The sequence below is a fragment of the Pseudophryne corroboree genome, chromosome 2, assembly GCF_028390025.1.
Source record: "Pseudophryne corroboree isolate aPseCor3 chromosome 2, aPseCor3.hap2, whole genome shotgun sequence".
In the NCBI taxonomy this organism is placed as follows: Eukaryota; Metazoa; Chordata; class Amphibia; order Anura; family Myobatrachidae; genus Pseudophryne; species Pseudophryne corroboree.
In genome coordinates this window covers 444010190-444034972 of record NC_086445.1, presented here as the reverse complement: position 1 = coordinate 444034972, position 24783 = coordinate 444010190, and the positions used below count along the sequence as shown (strand labels likewise).

At 49.0% G+C, this 24783-nt stretch overlaps 1 protein-coding gene across 3 annotated transcripts in view; it reads right to left on the bottom strand.

Moving 5' to 3' along the window:
- The window catches only part of KSR1 (kinase suppressor of ras 1), a 369929-nt gene that overhangs the window by 20868 nt on the left and 324278 nt on the right, over positions 1-24783 (bottom strand). For all 3 annotated transcript variants that reach the window (XM_063953668.1, XM_063953666.1, XM_063953667.1), the window contains 2 exons: positions 22427-22815; positions 21032-21128 (listed from right to left, as the gene is read on the bottom strand). In XM_063953668.1, coding sequence (XP_063809738.1) covers positions 21032-21128; positions 22427-22815 — 486 coding nt within the window. The remainder of the gene's footprint in view (positions 1-21031; positions 21129-22426; positions 22816-24783) is intronic.

The following is a 24783-nucleotide window of genomic DNA, read 5'->3' as shown; positions in this document are numbered from 1 at the left end:
AGGACGAACCTTTTCCACGCCTGTATTTATTGGGATGAAAGGACTGCATCTGCTGATGTGGTGACTTTTTGTGTTGTGTGGGAACATAGGGAAGAAAAGAGGACTTACCCACCGTCGCGGTAGAGACTAGGTCCGCCAAGCCATCCCCAAACAAGACATTACCTTTGAAGGGTAAAGCTTCCATAGCTCTCTTGGAGTCGGCATCAGCATTCCATTGATGGATCCACAACACCCTCCTGGCCGATATCGACATGGCATTGGCCCAAGAGACAAACATCCCTCGCCGCATCTTCAGGTAATCTGCAGCGTCCTTGATATAACCAAGAGTCAAAAGAACATTATCTTTATCAAGGGTATCCATATCATTAGCTAAATTCTCAGCCCATTTAGCAATAGCACTACTTACCCACACCGACGCCACTGCAGGCCTGAGCAATGCACCCGAATTAGCGAAAATGGACTTCAGAGACGTCTCCAGCTTTCGATCCGCCGGATCCTTGAGAGCTGCCATGTCAGGAGACGGAAGCGCCACTTTCTTAGACAAACGAGATAGAGCTTTGTCAACATTTGGAGACGACTCCCATATTTCCCTGTCATCAGAGGGGAAAGGATACGCCATATAAATCCTCTTGGGAATCTGCCATTTCTTATCCGGCGACTCCCAAGCCTTTTCACAAAGAGTATTCATTTCATGAGAGGGGGGAAACTTCACCTCAGGTTTTTTTCCCTTGAACAAGCAAATCCTTGTTTCCTGTACCACAGGTTCATCAGAAATGTGTAAAACATCTTTTATAGCCACAATCATGTACTGAATACTCTTAACTAACCGTGGATGTAAAGCAGCCTCAGTGAAATCGACATCGGAATCAGAGTCCGTGTCGGTATCAGTATCTACCACTTGAGTAAATGGCCGCTTTTGCGACCCCGATGGGGTCTGCACCTGAGACAAAGCCTCCTCCATGGACTTTTTCCACACCTGCGTCTGTTACTTAGCAATGTGAGTAAATCAGGTGTCGGCTGCGCTGACAGGCCCAAATCTAGACCCGCATCCGTTCCCCCAATAACCTCCTCCGGTGAATAACATTCAGCCTCAGACATGACGACACATTATCGACACACAAAGAATGTCTCAGCTAGGGGACAGGCCCACAATGAAGCCCAGATAGAGGACACAGAGGGAGTATGCCAGCTCACACCTCAGCGCCCCAATATCCCGTCAAGGGATATACGTGACCAGCGCTGCTAAATTATAATCAAATGCACCAAAAACTGCGCCCCGCCCCCCCTTCGATTAGCTCCCCGTTACTTGAGAGGAGCTATGGAGGTCCCGGGCCAGTGCCTCCTTCAGCCGCGTGTGGAGGAGAAAATGGCGCTGTGAGCCGCACGGCTAAGCTCCGCCCCTTCCCGGCACGCCAGATTTGAAAATATTAAAATACCGGCGGGGGTCTGCGAAACGGTGCCGAAGCACCGAAAAGGCTTCTGCCGGCTCTCGGACCCCAGTAACATGCTGCCCAGGGCGCCGCCCCCCCCCCCCAGCGCTCTGCACCCTGTGAGTGCCGTTAGTGATAGTGCATGGGAGCATGGAGCGCAGCGTTACCGCTGCGCTGTACCTGGTTACTGAAATCTTCTGCCGTCCTGAAGTCTTCTGTTCTTCTCATACTCACCCGACTTCTTTCTTCTGGCTTCTGTGAGGGGGGTGACGGCGCGGCTCCGGGAACAAGCAGCTAGGCGCGCCAAGTGATCGAACCCTCTGGAGCTAATGGTGTCCAGTAGCCAAGAAGCAGAGCCCTTAAACTAAGAAGTAGGTCTGCTTCTCTCCCCTCAATCCCACGATGCAGGGAGCCTGTAGCCAGCAGGTCTCGCTGAAAATAAAAAACCTAACAAAAGTCTTTTCAAGAGAAACTCAGGAGAGCTCCCCTAGTGAGTGTCCAGTCAGTCCTGGGCACAAAGTCTAACTGAGGTCTGGAGGAGGGGCATAGAGGGAGGAGCCAGTTCACACCCAGTTTAAGTCTTTTCAGTGTGCCCAAGCTCCTGCGGATCCCGTCTATACCCCATGGTCCTTTTGGAGTCCCCAGCATCCTCTAGGACGTAAGAGAAATTAGTGAGATCTGTGGAAAATCTAATTGTATACTGTTTTAAGCATTGTCTGATGAATGACAGACAGTAACTACTAAATATGTACATAGTTTCAAGAGGGGACTTCCTTCTTTCAAACAAGGGTAGCCCCGCACATATTCCAGCCAGTAAGATACTGTCTGGTGATCACGGGTGTTCAGCAGACTCTTTGCCACTGCCCACCCCCACCTTGACTTCCCTCCTCATTCTCTGCCCTTGACTTTGCCACCTACTAATTATCCAAAATTGATTACATACGTCAGGACATCACATCCCACCAGACCCTTTCCCAGAACACCCTCATCCTCTGTAGTCTGCGCTCGTCAGTGCAATAGGCTCTAAGCACTAGAGGGAAAATGGTGCGCCGGACACATTCCCAGAGATTTCCTTACTGCACATACACAAATCTCCGGAAAATGGCAGATGAGCCCTTTACCGTAGATTTGTTGAGAGATGCTGCTGCCGGCAGAGGATTCCAGAGATGTATTAAAAAAATGGATGCAGGGTGTGCGGTGTGGGCACCGCTGTACCCCAGGGGCCCATGTGTACTGCAAACATTGCACCCATTAGAGATCCGCCACAGCATCTTACCAACCTTGACTTCTTTATCACAGCGCTTTCTTAAACTTAACATGTCTAAGACTGAGTTGATCATCTTCCCTCCTTCCCGCATAACCTCACTTCCCACAATGCCATTATTGACGACATAACTATCTCCTCTAGCTGCTGAATGCGCTGTCTTGGACTTACCCTTGACTCGTCCCTCTCCTGCAAACCACACATTTAGTACCTCTTGCTGTCCTACCAATTCCATCTCAACAATATTTCCAGGAACAGACCCGTTCCCACCATGGATGCTACTAAGACCATCAACCACTCACTGGTCATCTTCAGATTGGACTACTGTAATCTCCTCCTATATGGCCTCCCTCACTACCGCTTCTCCACTCCAATCTGTTTTCAATGCTGCTGGCTGGCTCATCTTTCTCTCTAAACGGACTATGTTCACCTCCACTCTCTTATATGCCCTACACTGGCTCCCCTTCCCCTTTAGAGTTCAATTTAAGATTCTCACACTCACTTCCAAAGTCCTCACCCATTTCCTTTCCATGTTTACCTCTGACCTTATCTTTCTTCCCATTCCTGCAAGCCCTCTTCACTCCACAAATGCATGCTGCCTCTCCTGCCAATTGATTGCTTCTTCCCATTCTATCCTCCAAGATTTTGCATGTGCTGCTCCCTATCTCTAGAATTCTCTACCTCTCCCTATCAGACTTTCCACCTCTCTTCAAAACATCAAACAGGCTCTCAAGACCCACTTCTTTATCAAACCCAGCCATCTCATCTCAACCCTCTGTTCTCCATTCTCACTGTCTACCCCATCCGTGTCCCCACCTCCCCCTTAGAATGTAAGCTCTCACAAGCAGGGCCCTCTCCCTTCATGTGCTTTTCCTTCTCTTACTTAAGATTATCTTCTACACCAGGCATGTCCAAACTGCGGCCCTCCAGCTGTTGTGAAACTACATATCCCAGCATGCCATGACACAGTTTTGCTGTCAGAGAATGCTAAAGCTGTATCAAGACATGCTGGGATGTGTAGTTTCTCAACAGCTGGAGGGCCGCAGTTTGGACATTCCTGTTCTACACCATACTCCCTACAATGTCACCTAACCCTCGATTTTTGCCACACTGATGCTTATTTCAGTGTTATGGCAACTGTGTATATATATAATAAGAATTTACTCACCGGTAATTCTATTTCTCGTAGTCCGTAGTGGATGCTGGGTAATCCGTAAGGACCATGGGGAATAGACGGGTTCCGCAGGAGACTGGGCACTCTAAAAGAAAGATTAGGTACTATCTGGTGTGCACTGGCTCCTCCCTCTATGCCCCTCCTCCAGACCTCAGTTAGGGAAACTGTGCCTGGAAGAGCTGACACTACAAGGAAAGGATTTGGAATCCAGGGTAAGACTCATACCAGCCACACCAATCACACCGTACAACTTGTGATAACTATACCCAGTTAACAGTATGAACAACAAATGAGCCTCATTAGCAGATGGCTCATAACAAAACCCTTTAGTTAAGCAATAACTATATACACGTATTGCAGAGAGTCCGCACTTAGGACGGGCTCCCAGCATCCACTACGGACTACGAGAAATAGAATTACCGGTGAGTAAATTCTTATTTTCTCTGACGTCCTAGTGGATGCTGGGTACTCCGTAAGGACCATGGGGATTATACCAAAGCTCCCAAACGGGCGGGAGAGTGCGGATGACTCTGCAGCACCGCATGAGCAAACTCAAGGTCCTCCTCAGCCAGGGTATCAAACTTGTAGAATGTTGCAAACGTGTTTGACCCCGACCAGGTAGCAGCTCGGCAAAGTTGTAATGCCGAGACCCCTTGGGCAGCCGCCCCAGAAGAGCCCCCTTCCTCGTGGAATGGGCTTTTACTGATTTAGGATGCGGCAGTCCAGCCGCAGAATGTGCAAGTTGAATCGTGCTACAGATCCAGCGAGCAATAGACTGCTTAGAAGCAGGAGCACCCAGCTTGTTGGGTGCATGCAGGATAACAGCGAGTCAGTATTTCTGACTCTAGCCGTCCTGGAAACATAGATTTTCAGGGCCCGGACTACATCCAGCAACTTGGAGGCCTCCAAGTCCCGAGTAGCCGCAGGCACCAAAATAGGTTGGTTCAAATGAAACGCTGATACCACCTTAGGGAGAAATTGGGGACGAGTCCTCAATTCAGCCCTGTCCATATGGAAGATCAGATAAGGGCTTTCACATGACAAAGCCGCCAATTCTGACACACGCCTATCCGAAGCCAAGGCCAAATATATATATATGACCACTTTCCACGTGAGATACTTCAACTCCACGTTCTGAAGTGGCTCAAAACAATGTGATTTTAGGAAATCCAACACTACATTGAGATCTCAAGGTGCCACTGGAGGCACAAAAGGGGGCTGAATATGCAGCACTCCCGTAACAACGTCTGAACTTCAGGCAGCGTCTTTCCTAGCCTTTAACAGCGTAGGAATCACTTCATCTGGAACGCCCTTTTCCGTTAGGATCCGGCGTTCAACCGCCAAGCCTTCAAACGCAGCCGCGGTAAAGTCTTGGAACAGACAGGGCCCCTGCAGTAACAGGTCCTGTCTGAGAGACAGAGGCCATGGGTCCTCCGAGATCATTTCTTGTAGTTCTGGATAACAAGTTCTTCTTGGCCAATCCGGAACTACGAGTATAGTTCTTACTCCTCTTTTACTTACTATCCTCAGTACCTTGGGTATGAGAGGAAGAGGAGGGAACACATCAACCGACTGGTACACCCACGGTGTCACTAGTGCGTCCACAGCTATCGCCTGAGGGTCTCTTGACCTGGCGGGACGCCATCATGTCCACCTGTGGCCGTTCCCAACAGTTCACAATCTGCGTGAAGACTTCTGGATGAAGTCCCCACTCTCCCGGGTGGAGGTCGTGCCTGCTGAGGAAGTCTGCTTCCTAGTTTTCCACACCCGGAATGAACACTGCTGACAGTGTTAGCACGTGATACTCCGCCCATCGGAGAATCCTTGTGGCTTCTGCCAACGCCATCCTGCTTCTTGTGCCGCCTTGTCGGTTTACATGGGCGACAGCCGTGATGTTGTCTGACTGAATCAGCACCGGCTGGTTTTGAAGCAGGGGTTCTGCTTGCCTTAGGGCATTGTAAATGGCCCTTAGGTCCAGAATATTTATGTGTAGGGAAGTCTCCTGACTCGACCATTGTCCTTGGAAATTTCTTCCCTGAGTGACTGCTCCCCAACCTCGGAGGCTTGCATCCGTGGTCACCAGGACCAAGTCCTGAATACCGAATCTGCGGCCCTCGAGAAGATGAGCACTCTGCAGCCACCACAGCAGAGACACCCTGGCCCTCGGGGACAGGGTGATCAGCCGATGCATCTGAAGATGCGATCCTCACTTGTCTAACAGGTCCCACTGAAAGTTCCTTGCATGGAACCTGCCGAAGGGAATTGCTTCGTAAGAAGCTACCATCTTTTCCAGGACTCGCGTGCAATGATGCACCGACACCTGTTTTGGTTTCAGGAGGTCTCTGACCAGAGATGACAACTCCTTGGCCTTCTCCTCCGGGAGAAACACCTTCTTCTGTTCTGTGTCTAGAAACATGCCCAATATCAGCAGACGCGTCGTAGGAACCAGCTGCGACTTTGGGATATTCAGAATCCAGCCGTGCTGTTGTAGCACTTCCTGAGATAGTCCTACTCCAAACAACGACCGTTCCTTGGACCTTGCCTTTATAAGGAGATCGTCCAAGTACGGGATAATTATAACTCCCTTCTTTCGAAGGAGTATCATCATTTTGGCCATTACCTTGGAACACACCCTCGGTGCCGTGGACAGACCAAACGGCAACGTCTGGAATTGGTAATGGCAGTTCTGTACCACAACCTTGAGGTACTCCTGGTGAGGTGGGTAAATGGGGACATGTAGGTAAGCATCCATGATGTCCAGTAATACCATGTAATCCCCCTCTTCCAGGCTTGCAATAACCGCCCTGAGCGATTCCATTTTGAACTTGAACTTCCTTATATAAGTGTTCAAGGATTTCAAATTTAGAATGGGTCTCACCGAACCGTCTGGTTTCGGTACCACAAACATTGTGGAATAGTAACCCCGTCCCTGTTGAAGGAGGGGAACTTTTATTATCACCTGCTGGAGGTACAGCTTGTGAATTGCCGCCAGTACTCCCTCCCTGTCCTGGGGAGTAGCTGGCAAGGCTGATTTGAGGTAACGGCGAGGGGGAGACGCCTCGAATTCCAGCTTGTATCCCTGAGATACCACTTGTAGAACCCAGAGATCCACCTGTGAGCGAACCCACTGGTCGCTGAAGTTCCGTAGACGCGCCCCCACCGCACCTGGCTCCACCTGTGGAGCCCCAGCGTCATGCGGTGGACTTAGTAGAAGCAGGGGAGGATTTTTGTTCCTGGGAACTGGCTGTCGGGTGCAGCTTTTTCCCTCTCCCCCTGCCTCTGGGCAGAAAGGAAGCACCTTTGATCCGCTTGCCTTTCTGAGGCCGAAAGGACTGTACCTGATAGTACGGTGCTTTCTTAGGTTGTGAGGGAGCCTGAGGTAAAAATGTCGATTTCCCAGCTGTTGCTGTGGATACGAGGTCCGAGAGACCATCCCCAAACAATTCCTCACCCTTATAAGGCAAAACCTCCATGTGCCTTTTAGAATCAGCATCACCTGTCCGCTGCCGGGTCCATAATACCCTCCTGGCAGAAATGGACATTGCATTAATTCTAGATGCAAGCCGGCAAATATCCCTCTGTGCATCCCTCATATATAAGACGACGTCTTTAATATGCTCTATGGTTAGCAAAATAGTATCCCTGTCGAGGGTATCAATATTATCTGACAGGGTATCAGACCACGCTGCAGCAGCACTACACATCCATGCTGAAGCAATTGCAGGTCTCAGTATAGTACCTGAGTGTGTATATACAGACTTCAGGATAGCCTCCTGCTTTCTATCAGCAGGCTCCTTCAAGGCGGCCGTATCCTGAGACGGCAGTGCCACCTTTTTTGACAAGCGTGTGAGCGCCTTATCCACCCTAGGAGATATCTCCCAACGTGACCTATCCTCTGGCGGGAAAGGGTACGCCATCAGTAACTTTTTAGAAATTACCAGTTTCTTATCGGGGGAACCCCACGCTTCTTCACACACTTCATTCAACTCATCTGATGGGGGAAAAAATAAGAATTTACTCACCGGTAATTCTATTTCTCGTAGTCCGTAGTGGATGCTGGGAACTCCGTAAGGACCATAGGGAATAGCGGGCTCCGCAGGAGACTGGGCACTCTAAAAGAAAGATTAGGTACTATCTGGTGTGCACTGGCTCCTCCCTCTATGCCCCTCCTCCAGACCTCAGTTAGGGAAACTGTGCCCGGAAGAGCTGACACAATAAGGAAAGGATTTGGAATCCCGGGTAAGACTCATACCAGCCACACCAATCACACCGTACAACTCGTGATACTATACCCAGTTAACAGTATGAATAACAACTGAGCCTCACGAAAAGATGGCTCATAACAATAACCCTTTAGTTAGGCAATAACTATATACAAGTATTGCAGACAATCCGCACTTGGGATGGGCGCCCAGCATCCACTACGGACTACGAGAAATAGAATTACCGGTGAGTAAATTCTTATTTTCTCTAACGTCCTAGTGGATGCTGGGAACTCCGTAAGGACCATGGGGATTATACCAAAGCTCCCAAACGGGCGGGAGAGTGCGGATGACTCTGCAGCACCGAATGAGCAAACTCAAGGTCCTCCTCAGCCAGGGTATCAAACTTGTAGAATTTTGCAAATGTGTTTGAACCCGACCAAGTAGCCGCTCGGCAAAGCTGTAAAGCCGAGATCCCTCGGGCAGCCGCCCAAGAAGAGCCCACCTTCCTCGTGGAATGGGCTTTTACTGATTTAGGATACGGCAGTCCAGCCGCAGAAAGTGCAAGTTGAATCGTGCTATAGATCCAGCGAGCAATAGTCTGCTTTGAAGCAGGAGCACCCAGCTTGTTGGGTGCATACAGGATAAATAGCGAGTCAGTTTTCCTGACTCTAGCCATCCTGGAAACATAGATTTTCAGGGCCCTGACTACGTCCAGCAACTTGGAATCCTCCAAGTCCCGAGTAGCCGCAGGCACCACAATAGGTTGGTTCAAATGAAACGCTGATACCACCTTAGGAAGAAATTGGGAACGAGTCCTCAATCCCGCCCTATCCATATGAAAAATCAGATAAGGGCTTTTACATGACAAAGCCGCCAATCTGATACACGCCTGGCCGAAGCCAAGGCCAACAGCATGACCACTTTCCGCGTGAAATATTTTTAGCTCCACGGTTTTAAGTGGCTCAACCAATGCGACTTTAGGAAATCCAACACCACGTTGAGATCCCAAGGTGCCACTGGAGGCACAAAAGGGGGCTGAATATGCAGCACTCCTTTAACAAAAGTCTGAACTTCAGGCAGTGAAGCCAGTTCGTTTTTGGAAGAAAATCGACAGAGCCAAAATCTGGACCTTAATGGAACCCAATTTGAGGCCCATAGTCACCCCTGACTGTAAGAAGTGCAGAAATCGACCCAGCTGAAATTCATCCGTTGGGGCCTTCCAGGCCTCACACCAAGCAACATATTTCCGCCATATGCGGTGATAATGTTTTGCGGTCACATCCTTCCTAGCTTTAATCAGCGTAGGAATGACTTCCTCCGGAATGCCCTTTTCCTTTAGGATCTGGTGTTCAACCGCCATGCCGTCAAACGCAGCCGCGGTAAGTCTTGGAACAGATAGGGCCCCTGCAGTAGCAGGTCCTGTCTGAGCGTCAGAGGCCAAGGGTCCTCTGAGATCATTTCTTGAAGTTCTGGGTACCAAGCTCTTCTTGACCAATCCGGAACAATGAGTATAGTTCTTACTCCTCTCCTTCTTATTATTCTCAGTACCTTGGGTATGAGAGGAAGAGGAGGGAACACATAAACCGACTGGTACACCCACGGTGTCACTAGAGCATCCACAGCTATCGCCTGAGGGTCCCTTGACCTGGCGCAATATCTTTTTAGCTTTTTGTTGAGGTGGGACGCCATCATGTCCACCTGTGGCCGTTCCCAACGGTTCACAATCAGCTGGAAGACTTCTGGATGAAGTCCCCACTCTCCCGGGTGGAGGGCGTGCCTGCTGAGGAAATCTGCTTCCCAGTTGTCCACTCCCGGAATGAACACTGCTGACAGTGCTATCACGTGATTCTCCGCCATCAAAGAATCCTTGTGGCTTCTGCCATTGCCACCCTGCTTCTTGTGCCGCCCTGGCGGTTTACATGGGCGACCGCTGTGATGTTGTCTGACTGAATCAGAACCGGTTGGTTTTTAAGCAGGGGTTCTGCTTGACTTAGGGCGTTGTAAATGTCCCTTAGTTCCAGAATATTTAAGTGCAGGGAAGTTTCCTGACTTGACCATTGTCCTTGGAAGTTTCTTCCCTGGGTGACTGCCCCCCAACCTCGGAGGCTTGCATCCGTGGTCACCAGGACCCAGTCCTGTATGCCGAATCTGCGGCCTTCGAGCAGATGAGCACTCTGCAGCCACCACAGCAGAGATACCCTGGCCCTCGGGGACAGGGTGATTAACCGATGCATCTGGAGATGCGATCCGGACCACTTGTCCAACAGATCCCACTGGAAGATCCTTGCATGGAATCTGCCGAAGGGACTTGCTTCGTAAGAAGCTACCATCTTTCCCAGGACTCGCGTGCAGTGATGCACCAACACCTGCTTTGGTTTCAGGAGGACCCTGACCAGAGATGATAATTCATGGGCCTTCTCCTCCAGGAGAAATCTCTTCTTCTGTTCTGTGTCCAGAATCATGCCCAAGAACAGCAGACGCGTCGCAGGAATCAGCTGCGACTTTGGGATATTCAGAATCCAGCCGTGCTGATGCAGCACTTCCTGAGATAGTGCCACGCCGACTAGCAACTTCTCTTTGGACCTCGCCTTTATAAGGAGATCGTCCAAGTACGGAATAATCATGACTCCCTTCTTTCGGAGGAGCATCATCATGTCGGCCATTACCTTGGTAAATACCCACGGTGCCGTGGACAGACCAGACGGCAACGTCTAGAATTGGTAATGACAGTCCTGTACCACACCCTTGAGGTACTTTGAACTTGAACTTTTTTATATAAATGTTCAAGGATTTTAAATTTAAAATGGGTCTCACCGAACCGTCTGGTTTCGGTACCACAACATTGTGGAATAGTAACCCCGTCCCTGTTGAAGGAGGGGTACCTTGATTATCACCTGCTGAAGATACAGCTTGTGAATTGCCGCCAGTACTACCTCCCTTTCTCTGAGGGCAGCAGGCAAGGCTGATCTGAGGTAACGGCGAGGGGGAGTCGCCTCGAACTCCAGCTTGTATCCCTGTGATACTACGTGCAGAACCCAGGGATCCATCTGTGAGCGAGCCCACTGGTCGCTGAAGTTCCGGAGACGCGCCCCCACCGCACCTGGCTCAGCTTGTGGAGCCCCAGCGTCATGCGGTGGACTTAGAGGAAGCGGGGGAAGATTTTTGATCCTGGGAACTGGCTGTCTGGTGCAGCCTTTTTCCTTCTTCCCTTGCCTCTGGCAGAAAGGAAGCGCCTTTGACCCGCTTGCTTTTCTGAGGCCGAAAGGACTGTACCTGATAATACGGTGCTTTCTTAGGCTGTGAGGGAACCTGAGGTAAAAATTTTGACTTCCCAGCTGTTGCTGTGGATACGAGGTCCGAGAGACCATCCCCAAACAATTCCTCACCCTTATAAGGCAGAATCTCCATGTGCCTTTTAGAATCAGCATCACCTGTCCACTGCCGGGTCCATAATACCCTCCTGGCAGAAATGGACATTGCATTAATTCTGGATGCCAGCCGGCAAATATCCCTCTGTGCATCCCTCATATATAAGACGACGTCTTTAATATGCTCTATGGTTAGCAAAATAGTATCCCTGTCGAGGGTAACACTATTATCTGACAGGGTATCAGACCACGCTGCAGCAGCACTACACCTCCATGCTGAGGCAATTGCAGGTCTCAGTATAGTACCTGAGTGTGTATATACAGACTTCAGGATTTCCACCTGCTTTCTATCAGCAGGCTCCTTCAAGGTGGCCGTATCATGAGACGGCAGTGCCACCTTTTTTGACAAACGTGTGAGCGCCTTATCCACCCTAGGGGATATCTCCCAAAGTGACCTATCCTCTGGCGGGAAAGGGTACGCCATCAGTAACTTTTTAGAAATTACCAGTTTCTTATCGGGGGAAACCCACGTTTCTTCACACACTTCATTCAATTCATCTGATGGGGGAACAAAACACTGGCTGTTTTTTCTCCCCAAACATAAAACCCCTTTTTAGTGGTACTTGGGTTAATGTCAGAATTGTGTAACACATTTTTCATTGCCGAAATCATGCAACGGATGTCCCTAGTGGATTGTGTATATGTCTCAACCTCGTCGACACTGGAGTCAGACTCCGTGTCGACATCTGTGTCTGCCATCTGAGGTAGCGGCCGTTTTCGAGCCCCTGATGGCCTTTGAGACGCCTGGGCAGGCGCGGGCTGAGAAGCCGGCTGTCCCATGGCTGTTACGTCATCCAGCCTTTTATGTAAGGAGCTGACACTGTCGGTTAATACCTTCCACATATCCATCCACTCTGGTGTCGGCCCCGCAGTGGGTGACATCACATTTATCGGCACCTGCTCCGCCTCCACATAAGCCTCCTCATCAAACAAGTCGACACAGCCATACTGACACACCGCACACACACAGGGAATGCTCTGACTGAGGACAGGACCCCACAAAGTCCTTTGGGGAGACAGAGAGAGAGTATGCCAGCACACACCACAGCGCTATTTAATCAGGGATCTACACTAATAGAAAATAAGATTTTACTCACCGGTAAATCTATTTCTCGTAGTCCGTAGTGGATGCTGGGGACTCCGTAAGGACCATGGGGGATAGACGGGCTCCGCAGGAGACTGGGCACTCTATAAGAAAGATTTGGTATTATCTGGTGTGCACTGGCTCCTCCCTCTATGCCCCTCCTCCAGACCTCAGTTAGGATACTGTGCCCGGAAGAGCTGACACAATAAGGAAGGATTTTTTGAATCCCGGGTAAGACTCATACCAGCCACACCAATCACACCGTATAACTCGTGATACTATACCCAGTTAACAGTATGAAATATAACTGAGCCTCTCAACAGATGGCTCAATAATAACCCTTTAGTTAGGCAATAACTATATACAAGTATTGCAGACACTCCGCACTTGGGACGGGCGCCCAGCATCCACTACGGACTACGAGAAATAGATTTACCGGTGAGTAAAATCTTATTTTCTCTAACGTCCTAGTGGATGCTGGGGACTCCGTAAGGACCATGGGGATTATACCAAAGCTCCCAAACGGGCGGGAGAGTGCGGATGACTCTGCAGCACCGCATGAGAGAACTCAAGGTCCTCCTCAGCCAGGGTATCAAATTTGTAGAATTTTGCAAACGTGTTTGCCCCTGACCAAGTAGCAGCTCGGCAAAGTTGTAAAGCCGAGACCCCTCGGGCAGCCGCCCAAGATGAGCCCACCTTCCGTGTGGAATGGGCTTTTACAGATTTAGGCTGCGGTAAGCCTACCGCAGAATGCGCCAGCTGAATAGTGCTACAAATCCAGCGCGCAATAGACTGCTTAGAAGCAGGAGCACCTATCTTGTTGGGTGCGTACAGGACAAAAAGCGAGTCAGTCTTTCTGACTCCAGCCGTCCTGGAAACAAAGTTTCAGGGCCCTGACTACATCCAGTAACTTGGAATCCTCCAAGTCCCCAGTAGCCGCAGGCACCACAATAGTTTGGTTCAAGTGAAAAGCAGATACCACCTTAGGGAGAAACTGGGGACGAGTCCTCAATTCTGCCCTATCCATATGAAAAATCAGATAAGGGCTTTTACAAGACAAAGCCGCCAATTCTGACACACGCCTGGCCGAAGCCAAGGCCAATAACATGACCACTTTCCATGTGAGATATTTCAGATCCACAGTTTTAAGTGGTTCAAACCAATGTGATTTTAGGAAATTCAACACCACATTGAGATCCCAAGGTGCCACGGGAGGCACAAAAGGGGGCTGAATATGAAGCACTCCCTTTACAAAAGTCTGAACTTCAGGCAGTGAAGTCAGTTCTTTCTGGAAGAAAATCGACAGGGCCGAAATCTGGACTTTAATGGAACCCAATTTTAGGCCCATAGTCACTCCCGACTGTAGGAAGTGTAGAAAGCGACCCAGCTGAAATTCCTCTGTTGGGGCCTTCTGAGCCTCACACCACGCAACATATCTTCGCCAAATACGGTGATAATGGTTCGCGGTTACTTCTTTCCTGGCTTTTATTAGCGTAGGAATGACTTCCTCCGGAATGCCCTTTTCCTTTAGGATCCGGAATTCAACCGCCATGCCGTCAAACGCAGCCGCGGTAAGTCTTGGAACAGACAGGGCCCCTGCTGCAGCAGATCCTGTCTGAGCGGTAGAGGCCATGGGTCCTCTGATATCATTTCCTGAAGTTCCGGGTACCAAGCCCTTCTTGGCCAATCCGGAACCACGAGTATCGTTCTTACTCCTCGCCTTCTTATTATTCTCAGTACCTTTGGTATGAGAGGCAGAGGAGGGAACACATAAACCGACTGGTACACCCACGGTGTCACTAGAGCGTCCACAGCTATCGCCTGAGGGTCCCTTGACCTGGCGCAATATTTGCCATCCTGCTTCTTGTGCCGCCCTGTCGGTTCACATGGGCGACTGCCGTGATGTTGTCTGACTGGATCAGTACCGGCTGGTTTTGAAGCAGGGGTCTTGCCTGACTTAGGGCATTGTAAATGGCCCTTAGTTCCAGAATATTTATATGTAGGGAAGTCTCCTGACTTGACCATAGTCCTTGGAAGTTTCTTCCCTGTGTGACTGCTCCCCAGCCTCGAAGGCTGGCATCCGTGGTCACCAGGACCCAGTCCTGTATGCCGGATCTGCGGCCCTCTAGAAGATGAGCACTCTGCAGCCACCACAGTAGAGACACCCTGGTCCTTGGAGACAGGGTTATCATTTGATGCATCTGAAGATGCGATCCCGACCACTTGTCCAAGAGGTCCCACTGGAAGGTCCTCGCATGGAACCTGCCGAATGGAATTGCTTCGTATGAAGCCACCATTTTTCCCAGGACTCGTGTGCAACGATGCACCGATACCCGTTTTGGTTTTAGGAGGTCTCTGACTAGAGATGACAGCTCCTTGGCTTTCTCCTGCGGGAGAAACACTTTTTTCAGTTCTGTGTCCAAAATCATCCCCAGGAACAGTAAGCGAGTGGAAGGAACCAGCTGTGACTTTGGAATGTTCAGAATCCAGCCATGCTGTTGTAGCACCTCCTGAGATAGTGCTACTCCGACCAGTAACTGCTCCCTGGACCTCGCCTTTATAAGGAGATCGTCCAAGTATGGGATAATTAAAACTCCCTTCTTTCGAAGGAGTATCATCATTTCTGCCATTACCTTGGTAAACACCCTCGGTGCCGTGGACAGTCCAAACGGTAGTGTCTGGAATTGGTAATGGCAATCCTGTACCACAAATCTGAGGTACTCCTGGTGAGGAAGGTAAATAGGGACATGCAGGTAAGCATCCTTGATGTCCAGGGATACCATGTAATCCCCCTCGTCCAGGCTTGTAATAACCGCCCTGAGCGATTCCATCTTGAACTTGAATTTTGTTATGTAAGTGTTCAAGGATTTCAAATTTAAAATGGGTCTCACCGAACCGTCTGGTTTCGGTACCACAAACAGTGTGGAATAGTAGCCCCGGCCTTGTTGAAGTAGGGGTACCTTGACTATCACCTGCTGGGAATACAGCTTGTGAATGGCCTCTAGCACAGCCTCCCTGCCCGATGGAGTCGTCGGTAAGGCTGATTTGAGGAAACGGCGGGGGGGCGGCGCCTCGAATTCCAGCTTGTACCCCTGAGATACTACTTGAAGGATCCAGGGATCCACCCGTGAGCGAGCCCACTGATCGCTGAAATTTTTGAGGCGGCCCCCCACCGTACCTGGCTCCGCCTGTGGAGCCCCACCGTCATGCGGCTGATTTGGAAGAAGCGGGGGAGGACTTTTGGTCCTGGGAACCGGCTGTGTGTTGCAGCTTTTTCCCCCTTCCTCTGCCTCTAGACAGAAAGGACCCGCCTTTTCCGCGCCTGTTTTTCTGGGGTCGAAAGGACTGTACTTGGTAATACGGTGCTTTCTTAGGCTGTGAGGGGACATGGGGCAAAAATGCAGACTTCCCAGCCGCTGCTGTGGAAACAAGGTCTGAGAGACCGTCCCCGAATAACTCCTCACCCTTATAAGGCAAAACTTCCATGTGCCTTTTAGAATCTGCATCTCCTGTCCACTTCCGAGTCCATAAGCCTCTCCTAGCAGAGATGGACAAAGCACTTATTCTAGATGCCAGCCGGCAGATCTCCCTCTGTGCATCTCTCATGTATAAGACCGAGTCTTTTATATGTTCTATGGTTAGCAATATAGTGTCTCTGTCTAGGGTGTCAATATTTTCCGACAGGGAATCTGACCAAGCAGCAGCAGCACTGCACATCCAGGCTGAGGCAATAGCTGGTCTCAGTATAACACCAGTGTGTGTGTAAATAGATTTTAGGATAGCCTCCTGCTTTCTATCAGCAGGTTCCTTTAGGGCGGCCGTATCCGGAGACGGTAGTGCCACCTTTTTAGACAAACATGTGAGCGCTTTATCCACCCTAGGGGGAGTTTCCCAACGTGACCTATCCTCTGACGAGAAAGGGAACGCCATTAGTAATTTTTTTGAAATCACCAATTTTTTATCGGGGAAAGCCCACGCTTCTTCACACACCTCATTCAATTCCTCAGATGGGGGAAAAACTATAGGTAGTTTTTTCTCCCCAAACATAATACCCTTCTTTGAGGTACCCGGGTTTATATCAGTAAGGTGTAATACCTCTTTCATTGCCTCAATCATGCCACAAATGGCCCTAGTGGACATTAAATTTGACTCATCGTCGTCGACACTTGCATCAGTATCCGTGTCGACATCTGTGTCTGCCATCTGAGGTAGTGGTCGTTTCAGGGCCCCTGACGGCCTTTGAATCGTCTGGGCAGGCACGAGCTGAGAAGCCGGCTGTCCCGCATTTGGCATGTCGTCAAATTTTTTATGTAAGGAGTCGACACTTGCACGTAATTCCTTCCATAAATCCATCCACTCAGGTGTCTGCCCCGCAGGGGGTGACATCACATTAATAGGCATCTGCTCCGCCTCCACATAAGTCTCCTCATCAAACATGTCGACACAGCCGTACCGACACACCGCACACACACAGGGAATGCTCTTACAAGGAGACAGGACCCCACAAAAGCCCTTTGGGGAGACAGAGAGAAAGTATGCCAGCACACACCAGAGCGCTATAATAATACAGGGACTAACTGAATTATGACCCTTTATAGCTGCTTATTATATTAAACTGCGCCCAAATTTAGTGCCCCCCTCTCTTTTTTACCCTTTCCGTGGTGTAGACTGCAGGGGAGAGTCAGGGAGCTTCCTTCCAGCGGAACTGTGAGGGAATAATGGCGCCAGTGTGCTGAGGGAGAAGGCTCCGCCCCTTTTTCGGCGGCCTTTCTCCCGCTTTTTTCTGTAATTCTGGCAGGGGTAATTACCACATATATAGCCTCTGGGACTATATATTGTGGTTATTTTTGCCAGCCAAGGTGATATTATTGCTGCTCAGGGCGCCCCCCCCCCAGCGCCCTGCACCCTCAGTGACCGGAGTGTGAAGTGTGTATGAGGAGCAATGGCGCACAGCTGCAGTGCTGTGCGCTACCTTGGTGAAGACTGATGTCTTCTGCCGCCGATTTTCCGGACCATCTTCATGCTTCTGGCTCTGTAAGGGGGACGGCGGCGCGGCTCCGGGAACGAACACCAAGGACGAGTCCTGCGGTCGATCCCTCTGGAGCTAATGGTGTCCAGTAGCCTAAGAAGCCCAAGCTAGCTGCAAGCAGGTAGGTTCGCTTCTTCTCCCCTTAGTCCCACGATGCAGTGAGCCTGTTGCCAGCAGGTCTCACTGTAAAATAAAAAACCTAATTTTAAACTTTCTTTCTAGCAGCTCAGGAGAGCTCCCAGTGTGCAACCAGCTCGGGCCGGGCACAGAAATCTAACTGAGGTCTGGAGGAGGGGCATAGAGGGAGGAGCCAGTGCACACCAGATAGTACCAAATCTTTCTTATAGAGTGCCCAGTCTCCTGCGGAGCCCGTCTATCCCCCATGGTCCTTACGGAGTCCCCAGCATCCACTAGGACGTTAGAGAAAGTGATTTATCCCTATAGCTGCTTTTTATATACAGTTTGCGCCTAAATTTAGTGCCCCCCCTCTCTTTTTAACCCTTTGAGCCTGGAAACTGCAGGGGAGAGCCTGGGGAGCTGTCTTCCAGCTGCACTGTGAAGAGAAAATGGCGCCAGTGTGCTGAGGGAGATAGCCCCGCCCCTTTTTCGGCGGACTTCTCCCGCTCTTATAAGTGTATTATGGCAGGGGATTTTTACACATATATAGCTTATTAGGCTATATTATGTGTTGTTTGCCAAAGTTAAGGTACTCTAATTGCAGCCCAGGGCGCCCCCCCCCCAGCGCCCTGCACCCATCAGTGACCGGAGTATGTGGTGTGCATAGGGAGCAATGGCGCACAGCTGCAGTGCTGTGCGCTACCTTAATGAAGACCGAAGTCTTCAGCCGCCGATTTCCAGGACGTTCTTCTTGCTTCTGGCTCTGTAAGGGGGACGGCGGCGCGGCTTCGGGACCAGACGACCGAGGCTGGGACTGTGTTCGATCCCTCTGGAGCTAATGGTGTCCAGTAGCCTAAGAAGCCCAAGCTAGCTGCAAGCAGGTAGGTTCGCTTCTTCTCCCCTTAGTCCCTCGTAGCAGTGAGTCTGTTGCCAGCAGATCTCACTGAAAATAAAAAACCTAACAAATACTTTCTTTTCTAGGAGCTCAGGAGAGCCCCTAGTGTGCAACCAGCTCGGGCCGGGCACAGATTCTAACTGAGGTCTGGAGGAGGGGCATAGAGGGAGGAGCCAGTGCACACCAGATAGTACCTAATCTTTCTTTTAGAGTGCCCAGTCTCCTGCGGAGCCCGCTATTCCCCATGGTCCTTACGGAGTTCCCAGCATCCACTAGGACGTCAGAGAAACACTGGCTGCTTTTTCTCCCCAAACATAAGACCCTTTTTAGTGGTACCTGGGTTAATGTCAGAAATGTGTAACACATTTTTCATTGCCGTAATCATGCAACGGATGCCCCTTGTGGATTGTGTATATGTCTCATCCTCGTCGACACTGGAGTCAGACTCCGTGTCGACATCTGTGTCTGCCATCTGAGGTAGCGGGCGTTTTTGAGCCCCTGATGGCCTTTGAGACGCCTGGGCAGGCACTGGCTGAGAAGCCGGCTGTCCCACAGCTGTTATGTCATCGAACCTTTTATGCAAGGAGTTGACACTGTCGTGTAAAACCTTCCACATATCCATCCACTCTGGTGTCGACCCCGCAGGGGGTGACATCACATTTATCGGCACCTGCTCCGCCTCCACATAAGCCTCCTCATCAAACATAGCAGTGAGTCTGTTGCCAGCAGATCTCACTGAAAATAAAAACCTAACAAATACTTTCTTTACTAGAAGCTCAGGAGAGCCCCTAGTGTGCAACCAGCTCGAGCCGGGCTCAGATTCTAACTGAGGTCTGGAGGAGGGGCATAGAGGGAGGAGCCAGTGCACACCAGATAGTACCTAATCTTTCTTTTAGAGTGCCCAGTCTCCTGCGGAGCCAGTCTATTCCCCATGGTCCTTACGGAGTACCCAGCATCCACTAGGACGTCAGAGAAATATATATATATATATATATATATATATATATATTTATTATGTACTTCGCCTGCATTGTCTTGTACAGTAAAGGACCCCACACATGGTACGATGTGTATGGACGAGGCGAGGGCTGACATGGGGAGGTCCCTACACACAGGGAGATCCTGTGCCCGACTGCCCGCTGTGCCACCCCGCCTTCCCCCCCACATCCCGCTGCATGTAATCGTCAGCCGCATCACCTGATCTTCTGAACATGCAGAAACATCAGGCGAAGCGACGGACCACCCCACTGGAGCATGCAATGAACTATATCACGCATACACACGGAACAATATGGCTGTTTTATCAATCCAATGCGCTGTATCATCAGCTATATTGTTCCATGTGTGCCTTTTTTCCTGGAGTCCAGGTTTGGAAAAATCTTTCCCTATCCTTCATCCATGAATATCCTTTAGTGTAAGGGTCCCAACTTTCTATGGTGGGAAAGAGACCTAAAGCTCCCCCCCCCCCCCCCCCCATTAATTTTTTACTGTACTTCATCTTTTTTCATTTTAACACAAGTGTCATGAACATAACAATGTCACTACTCAATCTATATCCCTGATCTCCTGCACTATCCAACAGTTCTCAGGACTGGTGGGGACAAGGTAAATGTACTTTTTTTTTCCTGGCCCCCTCACTAATAAGGACTAGTGGGGCTCATCCCCTGCCGTTTGAAGGTATATGCATCCTCTGCAGCGTAGTGCTTAAAATGGCTCTTAGGGTTACATTTTTATTGTGATCTACAATAGCTATACCTAAAGGAGATTTCCTGAGCATTCATTATATTGGTCATTTAAGGTCAAACCTATGTGGTTAGGGCTAGGCTGCGGGAGAGAGAGGTTAGGGTTAGGATTAGAGGTATGTGTAGAGTAAAAAATACTTAACGGGATCCCACTGATGGTCTTCTGAAACTGAACTTTCAGTCAGTACAGTCTAGGATCATACACACTCCATTCCAGCTGCATGAATAAGCAAGACCAGCTCTCTAGTGTTATACACGGAAACCAGTGAGTTGTGTGCAAATGGAAGGTACCAAAGGGGAAACCACTACCACCAGAGAGAGGAGGTGAAGATACAACCAAGGAGCTAAATGGAAAGGAAGAGAGAGCAGCTACATAGGAGGATGGGTTTACAATTATCAAAGCTACAAGGGGAACTCCCACTAACTGGAAAGATACGCAAAAGAGCATTTTTAACATATTTCATAATCAATCTCATAAGTATGCACAAACTATGGCCCAAATTCAGCAGATGTTCTTAGTAGGCAATACCTTATTAGAATTTCCTACATTTGCTACGAAGTCCCATGGTAGGCAGGTAGTCTTCCTTTATTTTTTAGCTGACAAAAATATTAATAGCAGCAACAATATCAAGTTTAATTAATGGGCAAAAAATGCCTCTGTACCTTGATAATTTCTTGGGCAATCTGTCGTGTTTTGTTGATGTCGAGTGATGCCTTGGGATCTCTTACAACTGCGTGAAGGGTTCTGCCTTTACAAAAACTGGAAAAAAAATAGCAAACACTTTAAACAAGGAAATACAAAATAACTTTATGAAAAATAGCTTTTTCTATAGGTATAATCTGGTGTCCAGGGACTGCTTCACTAACTGCCAGCTGTCCTGGATATATCAGTACACCGACACCCAAAATGGTCCTTCATAGACTCTTTATTGTTCCAACCAGAGTTCCCTTCTTCCATTGTTCAAGCAGCTGGGAACTTATACATTCATATATATTTGTCATATATATGTATATATACACACACACACACACACACACACACACACACACACACACACACACTGTATATATATATATCAGGAACGTGCAGTGAGGTAAATGGCTCAGGAGGCTCTAGCTAGTACCGGAGCCAGATTTACACACAATATATGAGCCAAAGGATCCATGTGGGCATTATACACAGGTGCAGCTGTATATACTCCTGGAAATTAAGTGGGTTTTGATCAGAGATGTACGGAAAAGGTAGGCAGGGGAGGCACTGTCTCACCTGCCATAGACTTTTTACTCTAGAGTTGTGACTATAAAAACAATTAGAGTAATACAAAGAAGATATTTCTAACATATCCTTTGAATTTTTCATATACTTTATACAGTCAAAACTCTGGCGCAATTGTTAGTATGACAGGAAAGGCTCCGCCCTCACCTGACCGCACATCACTGATCAGCACTTCCCAATGCAATCTACCTTTGCCAATGCCCTCCTTAGGATACCCCTTCCAATGCAGCATGCCAAACAGCAGGTTGTAATGATCCAGGTACCGCCTACATTAACGTGAATATTATATATAATATATATACATACATACATATTTATACACACACACACACACACACACACACATTTCTGACTTGCAGGAAACAGCTACACTAAGCTACATTTGTCGACGATTTTAAACATGGCTTCTTGCATTTGTATTTGAAATAAACCACTTTAATAAATACTCAATTCACTTCTAAAGCCCAGATAATATAGATAACATTTTATCAAGCATACAAAATTAGTGACATTGTACTAAATAAAGAGGAACATTTGACAGAGATATTTTTATATTGACTGAGTGTGTGACACGTGGAATATATCTATAGGAGTCATAGTTACATAAACAATAGTTTATACAGCAGGTATTGAGAATATTACAAATGCTTATCTTATCCGGGGCATACAATAAGAACAAAAGGCCAAAAGCAAGAACCTGATAACAATCAGTGGAGGTACGGTTAAAATACTGCATACACCCTTCCTGGGGAACAACTTCTGACGTGCTGAGAATCACTCACCTAGTAATGATGGCCAAATGGGGGGGGTGCATACAAGCCCCCATGAAGAGCACCACGTTCTCATGCCGTGTCTGCCTGTAATTCATCACTTCTTTTTTAAACAGTTTCAAATGATCTTGATTGTTTCCATCTATCTCCAGTAACCGGATAGCTACCTCCCCATGCCACTTGCCTCTGTACACCTTCCCCCATCTTCCCTGACCAATAAGCTCCTCAAGTTCAATTTGTTCAAAGGGTATGTCCCATTCTTGTAAGTAAACGCTGGTCTGGCTGGGCTTGCGAAAGATCATTCCTCCGAAAGTACCACTTGTTGACCTTGAAGATGGGAGCTCATCCAGTTCATCATCATCATACTCAGGCTCAGATTTGTTGGCTTCTTGCTCCTCAACCTGTTGAAAACAGACTAAAATCATTTCCTCCAGAAACAGTACAGAGCCTGTGAGAGAGGTCACAAACAAACATTTAACATGAAGTAGAAAAATAACAGCAACATATAGATGTATTACATTTTCAAAAGAGTGAAGAAATGGACGTTGAGAAGTTGCGCACCAATCAGCTGCTAGCTAAAGTTTTATAGATTGTACTTGATAAATGCTACCTCCAAGCTGAATTGTTGCTATATGCAACAGTTACCTTGCCCACTCCTCCACGGCTTGATACAACTCCCCCCATAATGTTTTGCTACCAAGGGCACAATGTTTACCTGTGTGAACAAACCTTAAGGGCCCTACACACTTTGCAATCCGCCGCCGAGCTGCCTGACGGCGGATACGGCCGACCCGGCGGCGGGGGGGCAGTGAAGTTTCTTCACTATCCCCGTCACCCGGCTCCATAGCAGTGCAGGCCAATATGGACGAGATCGTCCATATTGGCCTGCATGCACTACCGACGGGGCACCAGCGATGAACGAGCGCGGGGCCGCGCATCGTTCATCGCTGGTGCCTCCACATTGAAAGATAATAAGAATTTACTTACCGATAATTCTATTTCTCGGAGTCCGTAGTGGATGCTGGGGTTCCTGAAAGGACCATGGGGAATAGCGGCTCCGCAGGAGACAGGGCACAAAAGTAAAGCTTTCCGATCAGGTGGTGTGCACTGGCTCCTCCCCCTATGACCCTCCTCCAAGCCAGTTAGGTACTGTGCCCGGACGAGCGTACACAATAAGGGAGGAATTTTGAATCCCGGGTAAGACTCATACCAGCCACACCAATCACACCGTACAACTTGTGATCTAAACCCAGTTAACAGTATGATAACAGCGGAGCCTCTGAAAAGATGGCTCACAACAATAATAACCCGATTTTTGTAACTATGTACAAGTATTGCAGATAATCCGCACTTGGGATGGGCGCCCAGCATCCACTACGGACTCCGAGAAATAGAATTATCGGTAAGTAAATTCTTATTTTCTCTATCGTCCTAGTGGATGCTGGGGTTCCTGAAAGGACCATGGGGATTATACCAAAGCTCCCAAACGGGCGGGAGAGTGCGGATGACTCTGCAGCACCGAATGAGAGAACTCCAGGTCCTCCTTAGCCAGGGTATCAAATTTGTAGAATTTAGCAAACGTGTTTGCCCCTGACCAAGTAGCTGCTCGGCAAAGTTGTAAAGCCGAGACCCCTCGGGCAGCCGCCCAAGATGAGCCCACCTTCCTTGTGGAATGGGCATTTACATATTTTGGCTGTGGCAGGCCTGCCACAGAATGTGCAAGCTGAATTGTATTACACATCCAACTAGCAATAGTCTGCTTAGAAGCAAGAGCACCCAGTTTGTTGGGTGCATACAGGATAACAGCAAGTCAGTTTTCCTGACTCCAGCCGTCCTGGAACATATTTTCAGGGCCCTGACAACATCTAGCAACTTGGAGTCCTCCAAGTCCCTAGTAGGTGCAAGGCACCACAATAAGCTGGTTCAGGTGAAACACTGACACCACCTTAGGGAGAGAACTGGGGACGAGTCCGCAGCTCTGCCCTGTCCGAATGGACAAACAGATATGGGCTTTTTTGAGAAAAAACCACCAATTTGACACTCGCCTGGTCCAGGCCAGGGCCAAGAGCATGGTCACTTTTCATGTGAGATGCTTCAAATCCACAGATTTGACTGGTTTTAAACCAATGTGATTTGAGGAATCCCAGAACTACGTTGAGATCCCACAGTGCCACTGGAGGCACAAAAGGGGGTTGTATATGCAATACTCCCTTGACAAACTTCTGGACTTCAGGAACTGAAGCCAATTCTTTCTGGAAGAAAATCGACAGGGCCGAAATTTGAACCTTAATGGACCCCAATTTGAGGCCCATAGACACTCCTGTTTGCAGGAAATGCAGGAAACGACCGAGTTGAAATTTCTTTGTGGG